Source organism: Oscarella lobularis, chromosome 1, assembly GCF_947507565.1.
Source record: "Oscarella lobularis chromosome 1, ooOscLobu1.1, whole genome shotgun sequence".
NCBI classification, from domain to species: domain Eukaryota; kingdom Metazoa; phylum Porifera; class Homoscleromorpha; order Homosclerophorida; family Oscarellidae; genus Oscarella; species Oscarella lobularis.
In genome coordinates, this window is record NC_089175.1 from 1,733,503 (window position 1) to 1,753,429 (window position 19,927).

At 47.0% G+C, this 19,927-nt stretch overlaps 4 protein-coding genes and 1 long non-coding RNA gene across 9 annotated transcripts; all 5 read left to right on the plus strand.

The window, feature by feature from the left end:
* Positions 1–35: 35 nt before the first annotated feature.
* LOC136199716 (uncharacterized) lies at positions 36–3,409 on the plus strand. 4 transcript variants are annotated; one of them, XM_065990004.1, is made up of 14 exons: positions 36–91; positions 144–304; positions 354–716; positions 783–892; positions 1,205–1,569; positions 1,627–1,662; positions 1,866–1,898; positions 1,954–2,026; positions 2,217–2,338; positions 2,394–2,646; positions 2,693–2,802; positions 2,872–2,928; positions 2,984–3,050; positions 3,108–3,409. In XM_065990004.1, exons 5-14 carry the CDS (start codon positions 1,462–1,464, stop codon positions 3,233–3,235), a joined length of 987 nt encoding a protein of 328 aa, XP_065846076.1. In that variant the 5' UTR covers positions 36–91; positions 144–304; positions 354–716; positions 783–892; positions 1,205–1,461; the 3' UTR covers positions 3,236–3,409. The 4 variants fall into 4 exon arrangements, with proteins under 4 accessions (XP_065846076.1, XP_065846073.1, XP_065846074.1 ...); XM_065990001.1 differs by having other exon boundaries at positions 783–795; positions 1,420–1,569; XM_065990002.1 differs by having other exon boundaries at positions 354–1,151.
* Positions 3,410–3,471: 62 nt separating this feature from the next.
* On the plus strand, positions 3,472–5,457 carry LOC136199868 (protein phosphatase methylesterase 1-like). The gene is made up of 15 exons (XM_065990168.1): positions 3,472–3,547; positions 3,601–3,701; positions 3,776–3,870; positions 3,928–3,985; positions 4,036–4,087; positions 4,142–4,213; positions 4,263–4,348; positions 4,399–4,489; positions 4,542–4,607; positions 4,660–4,807; positions 4,857–4,926; positions 4,981–5,046; positions 5,102–5,146; positions 5,198–5,262; positions 5,321–5,457. Exons 1-15 carry the CDS (start codon positions 3,486–3,488, stop codon positions 5,396–5,398), a joined length of 1,155 nt encoding a protein of 384 aa, XP_065846240.1. The 5' UTR covers positions 3,472–3,485; the 3' UTR covers positions 5,399–5,457.
* A 25-nt stretch (positions 5,458–5,482) lies between these two features.
* LOC136199865 (phosphoribosylformylglycinamidine synthase-like) lies at positions 5,483–10,009 on the plus strand. The gene is made up of 6 exons (XM_065990165.1): positions 5,483–6,617; positions 6,680–6,948; positions 7,042–7,264; positions 7,405–7,703; positions 7,755–7,886; positions 7,980–10,009. Exons 1-6 carry the CDS (start codon positions 5,501–5,503, stop codon positions 9,885–9,887), a joined length of 3,948 nt encoding a protein of 1,315 aa, XP_065846237.1. The 5' UTR covers positions 5,483–5,500; the 3' UTR covers positions 9,888–10,009.
* Positions 10,010–10,168: 159 nt separating this feature from the next.
* Positions 10,169–17,099, plus strand: LOC136199867 (putative helicase mov-10-B.1). Of its 2 annotated transcripts, XM_065990166.1 has the most exons (20): positions 10,169–10,186; positions 10,254–10,640; positions 10,887–11,426; positions 11,479–11,979; positions 12,034–12,295; positions 12,354–12,499; positions 12,557–12,739; positions 12,799–12,946; positions 13,003–13,179; positions 13,235–13,314; positions 13,363–13,951; positions 14,003–14,179; positions 14,229–14,317; positions 14,369–14,711; positions 14,777–15,589; positions 15,642–15,763; positions 15,817–15,996; positions 16,055–16,145; positions 16,209–16,359; positions 16,412–17,098. In XM_065990166.1, the coding sequence occupies exons 2-14, from the start codon at positions 10,285–10,287 to the stop codon at positions 14,571–14,573; spliced, it is 3,453 nt and encodes a 1,150-aa protein (XP_065846238.1). In that variant the 5' UTR covers positions 10,169–10,186; positions 10,254–10,284; the 3' UTR covers positions 14,574–14,711; positions 14,777–15,589; positions 15,642–15,763; positions 15,817–15,996; positions 16,055–16,145; positions 16,209–16,359; positions 16,412–17,098. The 2 variants fall into 2 exon arrangements, with proteins under 2 accessions (XP_065846238.1, XP_065846239.1); XM_065990167.1 differs by lacking the exon at positions 10,169–10,186 and having other exon boundaries at positions 10,237–10,640; positions 16,055–16,159; positions 16,412–17,099.
* Positions 17,100–17,190: 91 nt separating this feature from the next.
* Positions 17,191–19,231, plus strand: LOC136199869 (uncharacterized). Its single transcript, XR_010673219.1, has 6 exons — positions 17,191–17,980; positions 18,034–18,155; positions 18,211–18,395; positions 18,459–18,549; positions 18,612–18,762; positions 18,823–19,231. It is a non-coding gene; the product is annotated as an uncharacterized lncRNA (long non-coding RNA).
* Positions 19,232–19,927: the final 696 nt, after the last annotated feature.

Sequence of the window (19,927 nt, forward strand, 5' to 3'; positions counted from 1 at the left end):
TGTCGTCGGTACGGCAACATCCGGGATATATCTATGGTCCAGACTCAAAATCAAAACGTCGGCTCCCTTCGTCAAGTCTTCCCAACGGCGGGTAAATGCCTCTAAAGGCTCTATGTGCGACGTGTGCTAGTTTTCACCTGCAGTTTGTCGCTTTCTGTCCCGCCGAGGAAAAGAAAGCGAAATTATGCTCCTATCTCGTGGGAAAAGCACTTCGAACGAACCTGCACCGTTTTTGCGTTTATTGCTCTGGCAACGGGGATCCCGACACGGAGGAGGTTATTCGGCAATGACGTGGGCTACAGCAGTAAATTCTGAAAAATCAATTATGAATATTTTAGTATCCTTTTTATTAGAGTCTTCTTACTGCCAAGTTGTTGCTGTAGATTCAGCGTTTATTGCTCTGGCAGTACGCTTAGTCAGTAAAATCACGGTATTATATGTCGGCTCTATAACGTCAAATTATCTGACCGGAGTGAGCGATTGAGTGTCTACAATAGCCCCGGGAAAAGGGCGTGGCTACGCGAGGCTGGTCTCTGGAATGGGCCCACAATGCACTTCGCGACCAATTCGTCGCTTCTACTTTTCGATTTCGCAGCGACGCACACATACGCTGCTCGAACGTGCCTCACCAGAGATTAAATAGGAGACTCACTTAGCATATCAAACCGGGCCATTATTAGCTCCATTATTACCTTTTTATTACGTTTGCGCAGAAGGTGAGTTATCAGTATCGATCGTTCAAGCATTCAAGCAGCATTGCGCATAATATTGGGACTGAGCAGAATGATATTCAAGGTCTGTTGAACGCGAAACCTTAGCGTAACGAATTGCGGGCGCTTGCTTGCGTAAAAGATGCTATAGCTCCGGCGTACAGGAACCAAGTCGTTGCCAGGTTACCACGGATCTTACCACGGATCTTTCCTCTAAGATCCGTGATTTCATTTTACCGAATAATAGCCGCACCTAGCGGCCTCGTCCCCAGACCTTTTGTCGAGGGTAGCTCTTTCGGCGAGGGGGGGGCATGCATCCGCACCCTGAACATTCGATATCTCCGAGTCCCTTTACGTAAATTACGGTAAATACGGCTTTAGAGAAAAACGTTTGGTTTTAGAGAGTAGATGTGAAAAAATAGTAGCCGTGGCTACTATTCGGTAAAATACGGTATATGTATAGGTTATTGACTGATGATCGTTATGTCATTTAGAGCACGAGGGGCGTGACTTATTGCCCGAGGCGAAGCCGCGGGCTACAGCATAGATATATGAGAGCTCATATATCTATGGCTACAGTATAAGTCAAGTGACACACCCCTTTGCAATAACTAGGTCACGTGCCATGTAATAAATAGTCTGGCTATCAGGCTATTTTTACAGTACACACTGAGGCAAACTTTTGCAAAGCCATTCGGCTGTTTTTTAGGCTCTGGTTTTTCTGTTTCTTCTACCTTCGGGTTTCAGCACAATGGAATGCTCCCAAAAAGCCAAGATCGTTTTGTCTGCTGGTGCAACCGTTTGTATGTCACCCGAAGAATACCATCGTCTTAGAAATGGCAGCATAAGCACCGAAAAGGTCAGGGACAGTGCTTTAGGTTTGGTAAAATTCTTTTTTGTTAACTACAAGTTCAAGGGAGAGAAAGGACAGCCTGGTCCTCCTGGAATAAAGGTACTACAGCATAAAAAAATTTGCAAGGACGAGTAGTAAATATTAAATCTCAAAAGTGTTTTTCAAAATGCCTAAAGTTATTCCTTGGGTAGTTATTGCCCCTAGCTTCGTACCTACACCCACCTTTCTTTTCTACCTTCTATGATTATAATCTAGCTTATTAATTAATTAACGTTAATTAAATTTCTGCATGTGTCTACTAGGGAGACAAAGGAGATGCATTCAACGGCACCAATGTACTATACACTTTGAACTCTGATCGGTCTCTTCTATAATGAAATAAAATAATAGATCTGCAAAACGTTCTGCGACGATCTTCACGTCGAGGTCCGTCAACTGAAGGAAGAAGTTAAACAGTTGCAAGGTAATTATATTTCTCTGAATAAACTGATTGCATTTCAATTAATAGACTAATTTGTGTGTAAAAATTTGGGAATTCCTACTTTGCCTGATAGTTTAAATATACTGTAAATGTCTGGCACATTCAGCCTAAAATAGTATTAAGCTTGCAAAGTTTCTCAGGCACGAATCATTTCCGAAATGTTTGCTTGCAGCTCTATTTTTATCATTTGGGGGTGAAGGATTGGCAGAAGAGTCCGCTGGTATGTCTTGCAAAACTATCAAAGACTTCTGGCCTTCATCGTCAACTGGAGTGAGGTGGATAAATCCTTCTATGGTATAAGAAACTCTATAGAGTTGCCGGAAAGTGCCGACAGTTTTGTTTTTATTAGCAACCAGGAAAAGCTTTTCAAATTTACTGTGATATGGAGTCGTTCAGCGGCGGATGGAATCTTTTGTATTCTAGCCGCGATGATTTATCAGGAGATAACAACATGCAAAAAGGAACTAGATTTACGGCACACATAACAAGCCTAGATTCTGGAGACGCAAACAAGAAAATTGCTTTTGATGTTTTCGAAGCAATAGAGTCTAGCAATGTTAGCTACACCGAAGTCATGCTTTCTGGATACAAAGATTACAGCGGTATGACGTAAGTACTAAAGCAGCTTCTAAATTTTTGCCGCTTTAGCAAAAAGCAACCTTGTTCAAATGTATTTCTCCAAAGATACCGGAAGCTGTCCCAATTTTAGTCAGTTTCTTCGCTCAAAGCTTGGAAGCAACTTTGGAAGCAACTGCAATGTAAAAGCAGAAATATTATTGTTTATTCAAGATTAAAACTTCTGTTTGACGAACGAATTATGATTTCAGGCATACCATTTTTACGGAGCTGAAAAATCTAGTGGAAAGCCAATGGCTCTTTCCTGGGTAAATTTACTATTAAAATTGACAATCTTTACTTGAAAGAAAGTGAGCGCTGTAGGAAAACCAAGCCTTTGTTGCTGGTGCTGTTACTAATGGATACGCTTGGGCACGCGAAGTGTGGAACGGTAGCCTTGCCTATAAAGTATCTAATAGCTAGTGCTTTTTATTGTACTGTAATATAGAAATTGATAACAATGGAGGACACATTTTGGCACCCTTTGATTGGTCAAACGCTGAAGGTTATTATTTACAAACGGACTCGGCTGGAGCTTGTCATCAAAAAGGCCTTTTTCACATTTTTATTCGCTGAAGAGTCTTTATACTCTCTTCGCCATATTTCCATTACACAAGACTACTTGTACTTGTAGGCCTCTTTTTTTTTGAACTTTATGCTCTTTGACGTTTTTGCTTGTATGTAATTTGTGTCACTCTTATCTTGTTTGTCAAATTGAATTGTTGAGGAGAAGGAAGAAGCTATTGCAAAATGAGGTCGAGATTAATGCACCAAATATTTTTGGTCATAGCATCATCCGGGACCATAGTCCAGACTCTCAAAATCAATGGACAAAGATTTGCTAAAACGTCGGCTCCCTCCGCTGTTCCCAAGTCTTCCCGACGGCGGGTAAATGCCTCTTAATGCTCTATGTGCGACGTGTGCTAGTTTTTCGCCTGCAGTTCGTCGCGTTCTGTTCCGCCGAGGAAAAGAAAGCGAAATTATGCTCCTGTCTCGTGGGAAAAGTACTTCGAACGAAAAGAAATAGTAGAATTTGACGGAAACATATCCAAAACCGTGAACCATAGACAGAGAACCTGGAATTAGAGCAAAAAAAATCCTTGACTTCTTTCCTGCACCGTTTTTGCGTTTATTGCTCCGGCAGCGGGGATCCCGCCTTGGTATTCTTACACGGAGGAGGTTATTCGGCAATGACGTGGGCTATAGTATCAGTAAACCCTGAAAAATCAATTATGAATATATTTGGTACAGTATCCTTTCTTTATTAGAGTCTTCTTATGCAAAAATGTCACTGCCAAGTTGTTGCTATAGATTCACGAGGTCACGGTAAGTCAGAGGGGAGACTAATCGGCATGCATGCAAATAATTATTTATAGGTTCTACAGAAACTACTGATAATAAAGACTTGTCAGCGGCATCCCAAGCTCGGTATATAAAGAGACGATGACGTAATCACGCATTCGTCAAAAGAGTTTTTCCTAGTGACATTGGTGCTATTGTTGAAGCCCTATGGAAAGATTCATCTCCACCTTCTATAGTTTTAGTTGGACACAGGTGCAGCTCTCTTGAAAACTTGACTTGTGCAAAATGGGAATTACCTTAGCATGGGAGGGGCTATTGCTGTTCACGCCGCTGCGCGAAAATTGATTCCTTCAATAGTTGGTCTTGTTGTGATTGACGTGGTTGAAGGTAAGACAGCAAGTGAAGTAGTTGCCTCTATTTACATTACGTCTTCTAAGGATCTGCAATGGAGGCTCTTTCGTCGATGCAAAGTTTTTTGAAAGGAAGACCAAAATCTTTCAGAAGTCAAGAACAGGCTATTGAGTGGAGGTTGGCTTTTTTTTGGAGTGGGAGTAATTGACTATGTTATTCTTTTTTAAAGTGTCAGGGCAGGACAGACGCGTTCTGCTGAGTCTGCTTGCGTTTCCGTGCCAACGCAACTTCGGAGGTTCTCCTTTTTAATTAATCTAATAATAATAATAGGTTTAGATTTTATTTAGAATTAGTGACGAGGAAAAACTGAGCACATCTGAATCTACTGCTTCTACGTCATCTGTTGATACCATACAGGAAGAGCAAGAAGAGAAAAGGGGATCTGTAGTAGAAAATGAGAAGAAAGAAGAAGTCAAAGAAAAAAGTCTGTTGGAGGTAATGAATTGACGTGACGATTTTTTAGTAAGTGTGAAGTGATTCTTAGAATACAGCAAGACCTGCTCCTGCTTATACGTGGAGGATTGACTTGTCAAAAACGCAGCCTCACTGGGAAGGTAAGAAGCAAGCAAACAAATAACAAATTATGAGCTGTTTGTCTGTCATTGAAGGCTGGTTCAAGGGGCTGTCAAAACTGTTTCTTAGCTGTTCTGTTGCTAAACTTCTTCTTTTGGCAGGTTACTCTTTTGCTTTTGTCGTATTTTTTATTCTACCTGGTACTCTCGTTTCTAGGGGTAGACCGTTTGGACAAGGATTTAACTATTGGTCAAATGCAAGGTCAGTCACCTTTCTAGTAGCAAGGAGTACACTACCAATGACGTTTGCTAGGAAAGTTTGAAATGCACGTCTTGCCACAGTGTGGTCACGCCGTACATGAAGATTCTCCTGATAAGGTTAGGCTACTTTTATATGTTATGTCTGCTGCATATAGGAGACTGTATTCATTCTTAGGTTTCTCAGTTACTAGCGACATTCCTAGTTCGCAATAAATTTGCTCATCCTAAAGAAGAATTTAGCATGTACCACTGAAAAACTAAAAACTTAAAAACGATTGTGTGCATCAGATTGCATGTGTGCATCAGATTGCATGTGCGAAAAGTTTAAGCGCGCGTGCGCTAGCCTTTGCGTAAAATGGCGGCTTCGACCGACTCGAGAATCCTTCATTTCTACGTCCATCCCGGCGTCAATGAGGGAAAACGAGCGCTCGTGGCGTCGAAAATATCGACTAAAGGCTGCTCACGTGCTCAGCTACTCGATACGGAGCTCTGCTTCAGCGTTAGCATTCGAAAATCCGGCGCGAATGTCGACGAGTCGAAGCTGAAGTGGATCATGAGCCAAGCATTCGCAAACCAAGCTCAACTGAACACGGCATCTTTCCTAAGTCGCGAACAATACCCAGCGAGCTCGCACCTAATGGAATTCGGGCCCCGCTTGAATTTCTGCACGGCGTTCTCGACGAACGCCGTATCGATTTGCCACGCGATCGGCCAGGAGGCGATCGAACGCATCGAACGCTCGCATCGATACGTCATCGCGCCAACCGACCCAAACGAACCGTTCAGCGACGACGAAACGCGACGAATCGCGCGCTCTCTACACGATCGCATGACCGAATGCCGCTACATGACCCCGATCACCGACTTCACCCCGAAGACAAAAGAAAGGGGGCCCCCGTCGGGAAAAATCGACGTTCTCGCCGAAGGACGCGACGCATTGGAAGCGGCCAATCGTCAAATGGGTCTCGCCTTCGACGAATGGGACTTGAATCACTATACGACCCTGTTTCGCGACACGATACGTCGCAATCCGACTCGCGTCGAATGCTTCGACTTGGCGCAGTCGAATAGCGAACATTCGCGCCACTGGCTCTTTCGCGGACGCGTCCGAATCGACGGCGAGGAAAAATCGACGAGTCTCATGAAAATGGTCGTCGAGACGCAGTCGCATAGCAACGCGAATAACGTCATTGCCTTTTCCGATAATAGTAGCGCTATTGACGGTTATGACGTCACGATTTTTCAACCGGAACGACCTCACGAATCGAGTCGTTTCGAAGCGTTCGGTTCGCCGGCGCGACGTCACGTCGTTTTCACGGCCGAAACGCATAATTTCCCCACGGGCGTTGCGCCGTTTCCCGGCGCGACGACGGGAACCGGTGGACGCATACGAGACGTTCAGTGCGTCGGACGAGGTGCGCACGTGATTGCCGGAACGGCCGGTTATTGCTTTGGAAATCTTCACATACCAGGTTAGAGAAGAAATGGGTATTTTCCTCATATACTGTACAGAACATTAAGGTTTTTCTTTTAGGCTATGAATTGCCTTGGGAAGATCCGGCTTATTTATATCCGAATAATTTTGCTTCTCCGCTCGACGTGGCTATCGAGGCGAGTAACGGCGCGTCCGACTATGGGAATAAGTTTGGGGAGCCGGTGCTGTGCGGATTCGCTCGGTCGTTCGGGTTGACGCTCTGCGATGGAACGAGAAGGGAGTGGGTGAAGCCGATCATGTTTAGCGGAGGAATTGGATCCATGGAAGCGCAGCATGTCGAAAAGGAGAAGCCAGAACGAGGCATGGAGGTAAGCCATTAGAAACGGTGACGGTTTGCGAGGGTTTTAACACTCTACGGGGTTGCTTCATATTCCGACACTATGTACAGTTGGTCGTTTTAGGTTGTTAAGCTTGGTGGTCCGGCTTATCGTATTGGCGTCGGTGGAGGCGCCGCCTCGTCCGTCGTGGTGCAAGGAGACAACGAGGAGGAGCTGGACTTCGGTGCCGTGCAGCGAGGAGATGCAGAAATGGAGCAGAAAGTCAATCGAGCTATCCGAGCATGCATCGAATTGAGAGAGAGAAATCCCATATGCTCAATCCATGATCAAGGAGCGGGAGGAAACGGTCAGAGGGGGGCAGATAGAAATATTTAGCTAGTCCCACGGTTAGATAATTCAATAATCTAGATGAGTGTAGCGCACGGTTTTTATGTCAGCTTCTCGACCTCTGAAAAGGGGCCTCAGTTCAAACTTGACCCTTTTTAGGAAACGTTTTGAAGGAGATTGTCGAGCCGGCTGGTGCCGTGATTAAGCTCGAGAATTTCCGCCTCGGCGATCCGACTCTTTCTCCCTTGGAGATATGGGGTGCCGAGTATCAGGAGAGCAATGCGTTGTTGGTCCGATCCGACGACAAGGACGTCTTGGAAGCGATTTGCAAGCGCGAGAAAGTGCCCGTCGATTTTGTCGGTGTCGTGACGGGCGACGGAAAAATCGTGCTGGAGGACGGCGACGAGAAACCGGTCGATTTGAAATTGGAGTGGGTACTGGGATCAATGCCAAGAAAAGTACGTAAGGAACAAGAAAGTGGATCGGGAAAAAATGCATATCTATTGTAGGTGTTTGATTTTGAACGGAAGAGCATTCCTCTGAAACCGCTAACGCTTCCTGAGCCATTGGCAGTGAGAGAAGCACTGGATCGCGTCTTGAGACTTCCTTCCGTCGCTAGCAAACGCTATCTAACAACTAAGGTACCGTTCAAAGTTTGTATACCCACCTTAAACACACGGAGCTAGTCAAACTCTTTCCTTATCTAATATCTTCCCAAATGCTCTTTTCTCTAGGTGGATAGAAGTGTCGGCGGTCTCGTTGCTCAGCAACAGTGTGTCGGTCCCCTGCACACTCCTCTCGCCGACGTTGCCGTCGTCGCTCTATCTCACTTCGACACGGTCGGCGCCGCGACGGCAATCGGCGAACAACCGATCAAGACTCTCGTCGATCCGGCGGCCGGCGCTCGCATGTCCGTCGCCGAAGCCCTCACGAATTTGGTCTTCGCGCGCACGTCGCGTCTCGGCGACGTCAAGTGCAGCGCGAATTGGATGTGGCCGGCGAAACTACCCGGCGAAGGAGCGACGCTCTACGACGCCTGCGAAGCGATGTGTTCGACGCTCGCCCGACTCGGCGTCGCCGTCGACGGCGGTAAAGACTCGCTGAGCATGGCAGCTCGAGTGGGCGCCGAGACGGTGAAAGCGCCCGGCGCTCTCGTCGTCTCCGCCTACGTTACCTGTCCCGACATACTCGCGACGGTGACTCCAGATCTCAAGCTGAGCGACGGAACGCTTCTCTGGGTCGATCTCGGTTCGACGCGACGGCGTCTCGGCGGCACGGCTTTAGCGCAGGTTTACGGCCAGATCGGGGACGAGTGCCCCGATTTGGACGACCCCGATTTGCTAGTGAACGGATTCAACAAGACGCAGGAGCTCATCCAAAGAGGACTCGTCGTCGCCGGTCACGACATAAGCGACGGTGGACTCGTCACCTGTATTCTCGAAATGGCCTTCGCCGGCAATTGCGGCGTCTCCGTCACCGTCCCAGCAGTCGAAAAATCCTCCCTCGACGCTATACTTCGTGTTCTCTTCTCCGAAGAACTCGGTCTCGTTCTCGAAGTCTTTCCATCCGACGCTTTCGATATCGTCACCGAGTATACAGGCGTCGGCGTGCCGTGCCACGTTCTCGGCCAATCTACGACGGCGTCTACCGAAGTTCGCGTCGACGTCGGTGACGTCATCGTGCTTCGCGACGACGTGACGACCCTACGCGACGTCTGGGAAGCGACGAGCTTTCAACTCGATCGACTCCAATGCAATCCCGTCTGCGTCGACGAGGAGCGTTCCGGATTGCGCTGCCGTCGCTCGCCGCCTTATCGACTCGTCTACGATCCCGACGTGCCGTTGGGTCGTCCGCCGCGAAGCGATTTCGCTTCGCCGCGTGTCGCTGTCGTACGCGAGGAGGGCAGTAACGGCGATCGCGAGATGGCCGTCGCTCTGCGTCTCGCCGGTTTCGACGTCTGGGACGTGACGACGTCCGATCTGTGCTCGGGCGCGACGCGATTGGACGCGTTTCGCGGCGTCGTCTTCGTCGGCGGGTTCAGCTACGCGGACGTTTTCGGCTCGGCGAAAGGCTGGGCGGCGACGCTGCGCTTCAACGCGACGGCGCGCGACGAAGTGGATCGATTTCGCGCGCGATCCGATACGTTTGCGTTGGGCGTCTGCAACGGGTGTCAGCTGATGGGTCTCTTGGGTTGGATCGGCGACGTCGTCTTCACGCACAACGCGTCCGAACGATACGAGTCGCGTTTTGTTACCGTTAAGGTTCTTGCAAGCGAGTCGATGATGCTGCGCGGGATGGAAGGGTCCGCTCTGGGCGTGTGGGTGGCGCACGGCGAAGGGCGGGCGGAATTTCGCGAGGGGAAAATGGCTCGAGAAGCGGTGGATAGGAGAGAGGTGCCTCTGGTGTACGTCGATGACGATGCTGAGCCTACTATGACGTATCCTTTGAATCCGAACGGGTCGCCGTTGGGTATAGCGGCGATGTGCTCCTCTGATGGAAGGTTCCTCGCTATAATGCCTCATCCTGAGAGGACGGCTTTGACGTGGCAGTGGCCATGGATGCCAAACGATTGGAGACGCAGTCTGAAGACGTCGCCTTGGCTCAGAATGTTTCAGAATGCTTTTCAGTGGTGCAATAGCTGAACTGCTTTAGAAATATGTTTTTGGCAATGTAAGTGTATATGACAGCATTTGCTTTGTTTGGATTGTGTTTAAGTCTCTACTGGATTTTAGGCCAAGGCAATAAACAAGAAGTTATTCTATGATCCCGTCTATTCCATTTTCTTCTTTCGACAGTGGCCAGTAGATTCCCGCGCAGTGATTCAAATTCCGAGACCCCGAATGTAGGCTCGCCCAACGGCGTTTCGCACGACGTTTCGCTCTCGTTTCCCTTCAATCGAGAGCTCATAAAGCAGTCAAAGGTCACCGGAAGACGGAAAAACGTGGGAGAAGCTCACTTTGCGTAATTGAGGATGACTGTAGTGATCATGCGCGTTTTTCCGAGCATAGTCAATCACCACGCTTTCGACGCCTCGGCAGCATGGCAAGCGGATCGCCCTATTTTGAAAAAAATGCTCCCGAGGCCCGACGCTTTCATCGCTTTCTCCTCGATCGCTATGGTGTCGATAACGGCTTGAGTTACCCCGAATTGGGCCAAGCGAGGAAAGAGTACAGCGTTCGAGTCGGTCAAGAAACGAAAAGGGTGTTGTTCACCGATCAATACAGACGACTTCTGATGCAGTGTAAAGGCATCAGGAGACGAGGAAGACGAGAAAAAGCCATCTACTGCATTCGTCCTGCTTCCGATTGGACAATGGGCGAAAATCAACAGCAGAACGCAGATGAAGAAACGGTGAAAAGTGCCAGTGTTGAGGCTAGGCGACCGAAAGAGCAGAGGTAACTGCGTAGTCAGCGATAGATGACATCATATTGGTATCTGAATGCCATGCTTTGTTCACGTGTCCCGAAACGAAAGCGAGTTTCTTTGATGCATTGACTGCATTCAATTAATCGCTCCATAGACAATTCCTAAAGTTTGAAAAAGGGCTTCTGGCGAGAACGAAAGAGATTTTGGTCCTCGCCTGTTAAATTGAATTAGAGTGTATTTGAATAATTGTCTAATAACATTTGTCTTCTTATTAGTCATATTGGCGATACCACTTGCATCGATCACGACGAAGTTAAGCGTTTTCATCGTTTCCTTGTGGAAAGTTATGGCTGCAGAAAAGCCATATCCTCTGTTCACATCACGCGAGCTCACGAAATCTTCATCAAACGAGAGAATTCGTACAGCAAAGTCTATACTGCTCACCAATACCAGACATTGTTGCTCAGCAGTAAAGTCATTCAAGAGAAAGTTGAAAAGTCAATGACGCGATACATCATTCTTCCGGTTTTTTCTCTGCACCCGGAAGGCGATCGGGTGGCGGTGGCTTCATCTAAGCATCCCGTGCCAAAGCAGCCATCGCCACGTAAACCAACAACGACCCATACTCCAGTTTCAATATTCTCTCAAGAACGCAAAGCGATGACACGAAAACCGCTTGCACCACTGGCAACACCACTGGCAACACCACTGGCAACACCACTGGCAACGCCGACGCCGGCTTCAACTTCCACTATGTCATCTCGAGAGCGTGCAGCCATGTTCAAGTCCGTAACAAGTCAATTGAGGAGGAACAGGTTTATACTTCTGCTTTTAAAGTAGATGCACTTTGAGTTGTCTTTTTTATAGACACCGGCTGATGCAAAACAAAGGAGACGTTAGGATTTTTTCCCGCGCTGATTCCGGTGGCCAAGGACGAATGCTGTTTGAGCTGAATGAAGGCGAAGAGTCACTTACTCAAACTATTCATATTGTCAATACGTCACCGATGCAGGCAGTCGAATTGGTTGACTGCGCCTTTCTAAGAAAAAAGCCAGATTTTTGTCTTGACAACGACTTCAGCGGAATCGCTACGTCGATACGCCCTAGACGCGAACACACAGTTGAGTGCACTTATCGACCGTCGACGGCCGGCGTTTCGTTGAACAACGTGCTCGTCTTTGCACTTCGACATCTCGAAACGGAGCGGAAATTCTACATCATACGTCTCATCAAAGGTCAGTGTCAAAGTGCCGTTGCAAAGGAGCTGGAGCCCAAGCAAAAGTTCGTTCGCACGCGAGAACGATTCTCCAGAGATGACGAAAAGATCGGCAGAAAGGAGAAAGGCCGACGTCCGATCCTTGACGCGGGGTAAGATAAATACCGGTATTCAGACACGTGCATGTGACTGTCTATTGATTCCAGGCGTTCTAATATGCCAATGGTGAAGAAAGACACTCTAAAGTACAAATTTGATGAAATTCTACGAGATGGCGTTATCGACACCGACAAGCCTTCGGCTTTGTTGCGACACCGTCTAACGCAGGATCTTGCAGAAAACTACGAAGACGTCTTTGCGACTTTGATTGCCTGCGAAGAACATCAAATGTGCATTGACATTAGACGCTATGATATGCAGGCCGTAACGCTCGCCCCAAGAGAGGGAGGAAGATACTTGGGACTTAAGGTAGTGAATGGCCTGCAAACACTTTAGAGGAACTGCACGTGCGTGTGTGTGTTTGCAGGTTCCAGGATTAGCTGAGAAACGTCCCTCCTTGCTCAAAGGGGACAAAATCTACGTCACTTGTCCTTCTTTCGAACAACAGTGTCGGTATCAAGGGTTTGTTCATAAAGTCGAAAAAGACGAAGTGTATCTTCAATTCAGTGACGGGTACACAGCAGTCCAATGCGTTTTGAGTGCGTAGTTGAATGGTTATCGCGTGCGTAGGTTTCACCGCAGGTATATAACTGGATTGAAAGTCAAGGTTCGCTTCACGTTCGGCCGCCTTCCTATCCAGCTTCAACAACGCGCTGTGGATACGGTTGGAAAAGTGCCAAAATTGAAATCCGTCTTGTTTCCGACGGTCGGCACGCCTAGAAACGAGTGCTTCGATTTGTGCTGCGACATCAGGTGAGTGCAAAATCAATTTGGACGATTACAGTATTTTGGGAAACGTTGTGTTCGTGAAGGTTATTTAGTCGAAATATTGAAGGCAACAAGCGTCAGAAAAAGGCTGTTTTTGACATCGTTTACGGCCGCTCGCGACCGGCTCCTTATCTACTATTTGGGCCTCCCGGAACGGGCAAGACAGTCACCACAGTGGAAACAATCAAGCAGGTATGCTAGAGTACTGCAATGAAGCTTTCCCATTCGACGTCGGCTTCTGCATGTAGGTGCTTCAATGCGTAAAGCGCAGTCGTATTCTTGCCTGTGCTCCGTCAAATACGGCTGCCGATCTACTGTGCGAAAGACTGACGAACGCGCAGTCGGGTATGAGTATTTCCAAGTCGGAAATCGTTCGAATCAACGCGGCAAGCAGATCGAAGGAGGACGTGCCCGAAGCAATTGCGGTACTAGGATTAATAGCGAATTATAAAGCCCAGCTGCATGCAGTTGCTTTCATAGGAGTATTCGCATTCTGACGCGACTACAGATCAGGTTTGGCACGCTCGTGTCGTCATCTGTACGCTGATTACATCAGCCAGGTACGTATATGTACATATAAGTGACATTTCTGAATAGACTTGGTGTAGACTCGTCACTGCAAGAAACATAATTAAAAGAGGATTCTTTACTCATATATTCATTGACGAAGCCGGTCAAGCCGTTGAAGCCGAATGCCTCATTCCCATTGCGGGACTTCTAGATCCTGATAACACTCAGCTGGTTTTAGCTGGAGATCCAGAGCAATTGGGTCCCGTTCTTCGATCTCCTATTGCCATTAAGTACGGCCTTCAAAAGTCTTTGCTAGAAAGATTGATGAAGGATCAGAAGGGGGGTCCCATGGTGACGAAGTTAGTCGAGAACTATCGCACCCATCCGGCCATTCTTCATGTACCAAACAAAATTTTTTACGACAACGAATTGGAGCCAAAAGCCGACGAAATCCTGCGAGAGAAGTTGAGCCAGTGGGAGCATTTGCCCCAGAAAGGATTCCCCGTCATCTTTCACGGCGTGGAAGGCGAAGAGAAACAGGAGGGCGACAACCCATCCTTTTTTAATCCCGAAGAAATCAATTGCATTTTGAAATACGTGGAGCGTCTTCGAGACACCAGAGGTGCGTGTAAGTTAGATTTGCAGAACCCGGAAGCAGTTGGCGTCATATCTCCCTACAGAAAACAGGTACACTGCATGATATATGTTATACAGTACCTATATTGGTTCCTTCTGCAGGTCATTAAGATGACAGAGTTGTTTCGAAAGCGGCGTCTGGGTCACGTTAAAGTGGGATCTGTCGAAGAGTTCCAAGGTCAGGAGCGATCCGTGATCATCATCTCTACGGTCAGGAGCAATCCGGACTACTTGTCTCTTGATCAAGAATTCCGGCTTGGTTTTTTGAGCAATCCAAAGGTGGGTACGATTATTTTGCCGTTGCACTGATGTTAAATATTTGATGCAGAGATTCAACGTTGCGATTACAAGGGCAAAGTGTCTGTGCATCGTCATTGGAAATCCTCATCTCCTAAGCAGAGACGAATACTGGCGAAAGTACATCTAGGTTTGGTTTCTCTATTTTATGTAGTCCATAATTTGTGCTAGATTTCTCTACTACGTCAAATCACACAATGGCTACACTGGGTGCAACTACGAGGGGCAGGAGAAGGAAGAAGAGGAAGTGCTGCAAGCTTTGGCTGACTTAGGTCTTGAAGCTCTGTCTACAAGCGCTCCACAAGCTGAAGAAGGTACCGTGGGAGTATCTGAAGTTCAGCTAAAAGAAGAACCAGAGTGGCGAGCAGACCACTAGACTTCGAGTGTGACCTTCTCGTAGAGTCGTACGTACGGTAACACATTTACCCTAATAGAAGCCGCCTTTTCTCAGATAGGAAGGGGGCGTGGCGGCGTTTATTTTTTCAACTCAAAGTGCGTTATTTTACAAGACAAGGTATGAGACGCAACACTCTTTTGCGGTGTTATATACTCATGCTTTTCTCTTTATGTCTAATGGAGGGCGGCGTCTATATGGATGAGAGGCGTCTAATAGAGGGCGGCTTCTATACCATACTTTCGATCATCGTATCATGGCGACGTACAGGATGGACATCTCCTCTCCGTCGTCAGTGCCTGATTCAGACAGGCGACGGCGTCACAGCGACCTCTTCTTTGACGTCGTCATCCGATACGTGGCCGTTGCTTCGGGTTTATTGTCCGCCTTATCGCTTGGAGGCGAGCTTTTTTTCTTCCGCGGCGTCTCCTGCAGCGACACTTTTGGTTCCGAAACTCAGGCGGCTTTCATCAACAAGTGGTGTTCTAACCGTCACCTGGGCCCCAACCAAGTGTTCTCTTATGTCCTGGCTCTTCAGGGGATCCTAATTTACTTTCCGTCGCTCTTGTGGAATCGCGCCTTCGCCGCCAGATTTACGAGTTTTTTCGCCGACGTCGATTCTATTTCTCGGTGGCAGTTGAGATTTGGATCGGCAGACGAGCGAATGATTCCGGAATTGTATGCATCGATCAAATGGGACATCTATTCGCGCCGCATGCTCGGATTGTACATTACAAAACTCGTTGCTCAGGTCGTGCTTACACTTTCCGCTTTAGTTTTCTTTGTGCTGTTCTTCAACGTCAATCATTTACTCTCCGCGTTCACGTGTGACTTGGATAAGCTGTCGTTGAACGTCACAGTTGAATGCATCTTTCCGGCTGGTTCGTCGCTACAATGGACACGTAGTGCAAATTTTATCGTCTTGTCTGCGGGTTTCATCTTTGCATGTGTGGGCCTTATATGGACATTTGGCCCGAGATGTCGGCTTCCACCAAACGGTCTCAATGTTACCTATGATCGAAACTATGTGATACATGTCTTTTATTTTAGGCTCTTTCCGTAGGAGGATTCTTGATGACCGTGATCTCTTCTTTGCAATAATTCGTAATACAGATTCTGGACTAGCGAACTCTGTTGAAGGAATCGATGGTCGGAGTTGGAATGAAGATGAAGTTAGTGAAAACGAGGTCACCCTGACTCTTTTTAATATGTATTGTGCATTCAGGCTATCGAAAAAATGTACGAAGATCTGACGAGCAGCAGTTTTCAGACGGCATGCCGCATTCACCTCTCCTACCTGAGACAACAAGATGGTTGTTTGAAAATTTTGATGAAGGGGCTTGAGAGCACTCAATTTGAAGTACCAAGAAACTGTCACATTTTTCAACCCAACATATTTGATCAAGTAAGAAATAATGTTACAGTATTTACTTTTGCACTCGTAAAATAATTTATAAATTAAGCTCTTGCACCAGTGTGAAGATAAACTTTGTGATGTAAATGTCAACAGCCTTGCAATGATAGTCACGCTAACCAATGGAAACAGTGAAAGGGGTTGGCACCTTTTTGTAATTAGGCAAATAAAAATCCATTCATGTGGAAATTGTTTGTTTGCAGACAAGAATTCAATCGACATTTTTGTTAGACGTCTTTCTAAAGTTCCTCGCATTATACTGGTGATAGGCAAGGGCGTGAGAGGAACGCTTTTGGCACGACAAACAATCGTGGAGCTAGAGAGGGCGTCGCTGGCGGGTTTGAAGTGGAGCGAGTAAGTCGTTACTGTATTGCAATGTCGGTATTCATTGATCGACTTCTTTTAGAGTACGGACTAAACGCATCAAATGTCGAGTCAGAGACTACAGTGTTATTCATGGCATTGTAGCATTGCACGAAGTCTGCAGCGAACGTCAGCCAATCGCTGGTCATGACGGCGTACACGACTTCTCGAGGGCTGTGAAGACGTCAGGTCTTGAGGCCCTGTCAGTGTCTACAAGCGCTCCACAAGCTGAAGAAGGTACAGCGGGGGTATCTGAACATGATCTGAAATTCAACTGATGGTGGGGCATTCTGTGTTAGTAAGTGACCGTTAGTTCGAGCACGGACCTTATAAGGGATAGGGTTCGAGTGTGACGTTTGTGTTGAGTCTACACCAGAGCCGTATATAGAGACTCTGGTCTACACGCATGCAGCACGTATGCAGTTACGTATGCGTATGCAGCAGACCTACCAAGTCTCACGCCTAAGGCGTGAGTCTCACGCCTCAGCCATTGTCTCACGCACTCACGCCCGCCCAACGCTTTTCTCACGCCTGCCAAAAAATAGTTTGACGAAGGAAATTTTTACCATTTTTATCCTTTATACTGTAGTCCTGGTTGAATAAGGTACTAGAAATCCTCTTCTAGGTGGTATACACCCGCGTTACGTTCAATTAGTCCGTACGTTTGCACTATTTTGGGTGGGCGTGGCTCTCTTTTAAAAGGTTTTTAGTAGGCGTGGCTCTCTTTTAAGGGGGCGTGGTCAATAAATTTTTTACGCGCGCTTCGCGCGCGCACAAATCTCACGCCCAACACCCTTTCACCCTTGGCAACTCTGTATGCAGCAGCCTGAGAGCAGTTGTCGCGCGCTTCTTTCCCGTATCAACTTCTTCATCATGGCGGCGTACGTCTCCTCTCTGTCGTTGCCTAACTCAGACAGGCCACAGCGTCACAGCGAACTCTTCTTCGACGTCGTCATCCGATACGCGGCAGTTGCTTCGGGCTTACTCTCCGCCTTAGCGTTTGGAGGCGAATTTCTTTCGTCCGCGGCGCCTCCTGCAGCGACATCGAATCTAGCTCAGAAGCTCAGGCGGATTTCGTCAACAAGTGGTGTTCGAGCCGTCACTTGGGCCCGACCAAAGTGTTCTCCTACGTCCTCGCTCTTCAGGGAATCCTAATTTACGCGCCATCGCTCTTGTGGAACCGCGCCTTCGCGCCCACATTTACGAGCTTTTTCGCCGACCGTCGATTCCTTGACTCGTGAACACTTGAGATTCGGGCAGACAAACGAGCGAAAGATTCCGAAATTGTATGCATCAATCAAATGGGACATCTATTCGCGTCGCATGCTCGGATTGTACATTACAAAGCTCGTTGCTCAGATCGTGCTTACAGCGTCCGCTTTAGTATTCTTTGTGCTCTTCTTCGACGCCAATCCAATGGTCTCCGTGTTCACGTGTGATTTGGTAGTGACCAAGCCGTCGATGAATGTCACTGTCGAATGCGTCTATTCCGGTGGATCGTCGCTGGAATGGACGCGTATTGCGAATTTTGTCGTCTTGTCTGCCGGTTTTCTCTTTGCGTTCGTTGGTCTTATGTGGACATACGGCCCGGGATGTCGGCTTCCACCTAACGGTCTCGGTTATTGTACCTCTACATGATGAAAACTATTCTTTCTTTTATTCTAGACTTTTTCAGTAGGAGGATTCTTGACGATCGCGATCTCTTTTTTGCAATAATTCGTAATACTGATTCTGGATTAGCGAACTCTATTGAAGGAATCGATGGTCAGAGTTGGGATGAAGATGAAGTCAGTGAAAGCTAGGTCATCCCCGACTCTTATTATGATGCACTGTGTATTTCAGGCTATCGAAAAATGTACGAAGAGTTGACGGGCAGCAATTTTCAGACGGCGTGCCATCTTCACCTCTCCTACCTGAAAGAACAAGATTTTTGTCTGAAAATTTCGTTGAGTAGGCCTAATGAGAACACCAAATTTAACGAAGTGCCGAAAAACTGTCACGTTTTTAAACCCAATATATTCGATCAAGTAAGAACGTTTCTAGTATTTGCACCAATTAATTAAATAATTAATTTATTATTTTTAATTAAGCTGTTGCACCAGTGTGAAGATGAACTTCGTCATGTAGACGTCAACAGTCTTGCGATGATAGTCACACTAACCAATGAAAACAGTGAAAGGGGTTAGAAAACTTTTAAGCAATTAATTAATTAATTAATTAATTAATTATGGAATTCTTTGCAGACAAGCATACAGTCAACATTTTTCTTAGACGCCTTTCTAAAGTTCCTCGCATCGTGCTAGTGGTGGGTAAGGGCATGAGAGGAACGCTTTTGGTGCAGCAAACAATCGTGAAGCTAAAGGACGTGTCGCTGACAGGTTTGAAGTGAAGCGAGTAAGCCGTACTGCATGGCAAAGTCAGCATTGATCCATGACTCAGACTGACTTCTTTTAGAGTACAGACGGAACGAATCAAGTGTGACGTCAGAGACTACAGCGTTATTCATGGCATTGTAGCATTGCACGAAGAGCCTGCCACAGCCTTTGCTACAACTTCAAGTTCAGTAAACTGAACTTCAAGTGCCCATGCCGCGCGATTGAGACTAGCTTTTGCATGTCTTTTTGTTTTTGCCAAGTGTCATAGCGGTTTTCTAAGCCACAGAGGACTGTACAAATGGAATACAGTACCTCATCAACGACAACTTAATTAATTAATGCCTGAAAATCGATAAGCCAATAGTAAAAAGGCTGTTAGAGATTTGTAAACTTTTGGTGTGAGTGAACGGTACCATTTTTCGTCATGCATTCCTGATGCACGTACTTTTCTTTTGTCGTTAAATAAATTTTGATTATTCTTTACTTTACACTCAAGTGACGTCAGTACCGAGACAAAAACAATACGTATAAAATAAGTACGGGACCTCGATGTGCTACTAAAAATTCAGGCGTTGAGAAAGCCGCCTCGCGCTGTTCGTGGACGGTGAAACGGCTTTAGTATAGGACACAGAGCAGCCCGATGTCTTGAAAAAGCCTCTTCTCTTGGAAAGAGACCGCGAGACTGTCATGCAAAGCCTCGGGCTCGCTCTGCGAAGCTCCGCGTTCCGCTCTTCACTCTCTAATACGATTTATGAGGTACTATTGCTCTGAAAACACATTCTTTTAGGTAGTCATTTAGTAATAGTGACGGCAAACAGTTGTAGCGCGTGTTCGTATCCGTGGTATATACTCTACTATCCGTGGTAGAGTCATTCAGGTGTTTTCGGACAGCCTGAATATCGGACAAGCGTACTGAGCCCCTGGTGCAACGAACCCCAACCCCTTTTACCTGCGTTGCAACCTTGCTTGTAGAGAAACAACCACACAAAATTGCAGAGCTGTTCGTTACACGCACGCTACAGGAGGCGTCATTTTGTATTCCCGGACACTGACATATGAATTCGGACAGCATCAGGTAAAGCGGACGGGCCTTCTAGCGGCTATTGCTTTGCACCATTATAGCACTTATTATATACCGTTCGAAAGCGCTTTCCTTGCTCTTTCACGTGGTGCAAACGGTTTTG

Bases quoted from the DNA above. Each gene is read 5' to 3' on its own strand.
- LOC136199868 (XM_065990168.1), top strand. From the start codon at position 3,486: ATGGACAAAGATTTGCTAAAACGTCGGCTCCCTCCGCTGTTCCCAAGT. The intron at 3,986-4,035 runs GTAAGTCAGAGG...AATTATTTATAG, and splicing joins TATAGATTCACGAGGTCACG to GTTCTACAGAAACTACTGAT. The intron at 4,927-4,980 runs GTAAGAAGCAAG...CTGTCATTGAAG, and splicing joins AACGCAGCCTCACTGGGAAG to GCTGGTTCAAGGGGCTGTCA.
- LOC136199865 (XM_065990165.1), top strand. From the start codon at position 5,501: ATGGCGGCTTCGACCGACTCGAGAATCCTTCATTTCTACGTCCATCCC. The intron at 7,265-7,404 runs GTCAGAGGGGGG...GACCCTTTTTAG, and splicing joins TCAAGGAGCGGGAGGAAACG to GAAACGTTTTGAAGGAGATT. The intron at 7,704-7,754 runs GTACGTAAGGAA...TATCTATTGTAG, and splicing joins TGGGATCAATGCCAAGAAAA to GTGTTTGATTTTGAACGGAA.
- LOC136199716 (XM_065990000.1), top strand. The intron at 1,663-1,865 runs GTACTACAGCAT...TGTGTCTACTAG, and splicing joins CTGGTCCTCCTGGAATAAAG to GGAGACAAAGGAGATGCATT. The intron at 2,803-2,871 runs GTAAAAGCAGAA...TTATGATTTCAG, and splicing joins ACTTTGGAAGCAACTGCAAT to GCATACCATTTTTACGGAGC.
- LOC136199867 (XM_065990166.1), top strand. From the start codon at position 10,285: ATGGCAAGCGGATCGCCCTATTTTGAAAAAAATGCTCCCGAGGCCCGA. The intron at 11,427-11,478 runs GTTTATACTTCT...TCTTTTTTATAG, and splicing joins AGTCAATTGAGGAGGAACAG to ACACCGGCTGATGCAAAACA. The intron at 13,315-13,362 runs GTACGTATATGT...GACTTGGTGTAG, and splicing joins ACGCTGATTACATCAGCCAG to ACTCGTCACTGCAAGAAACA.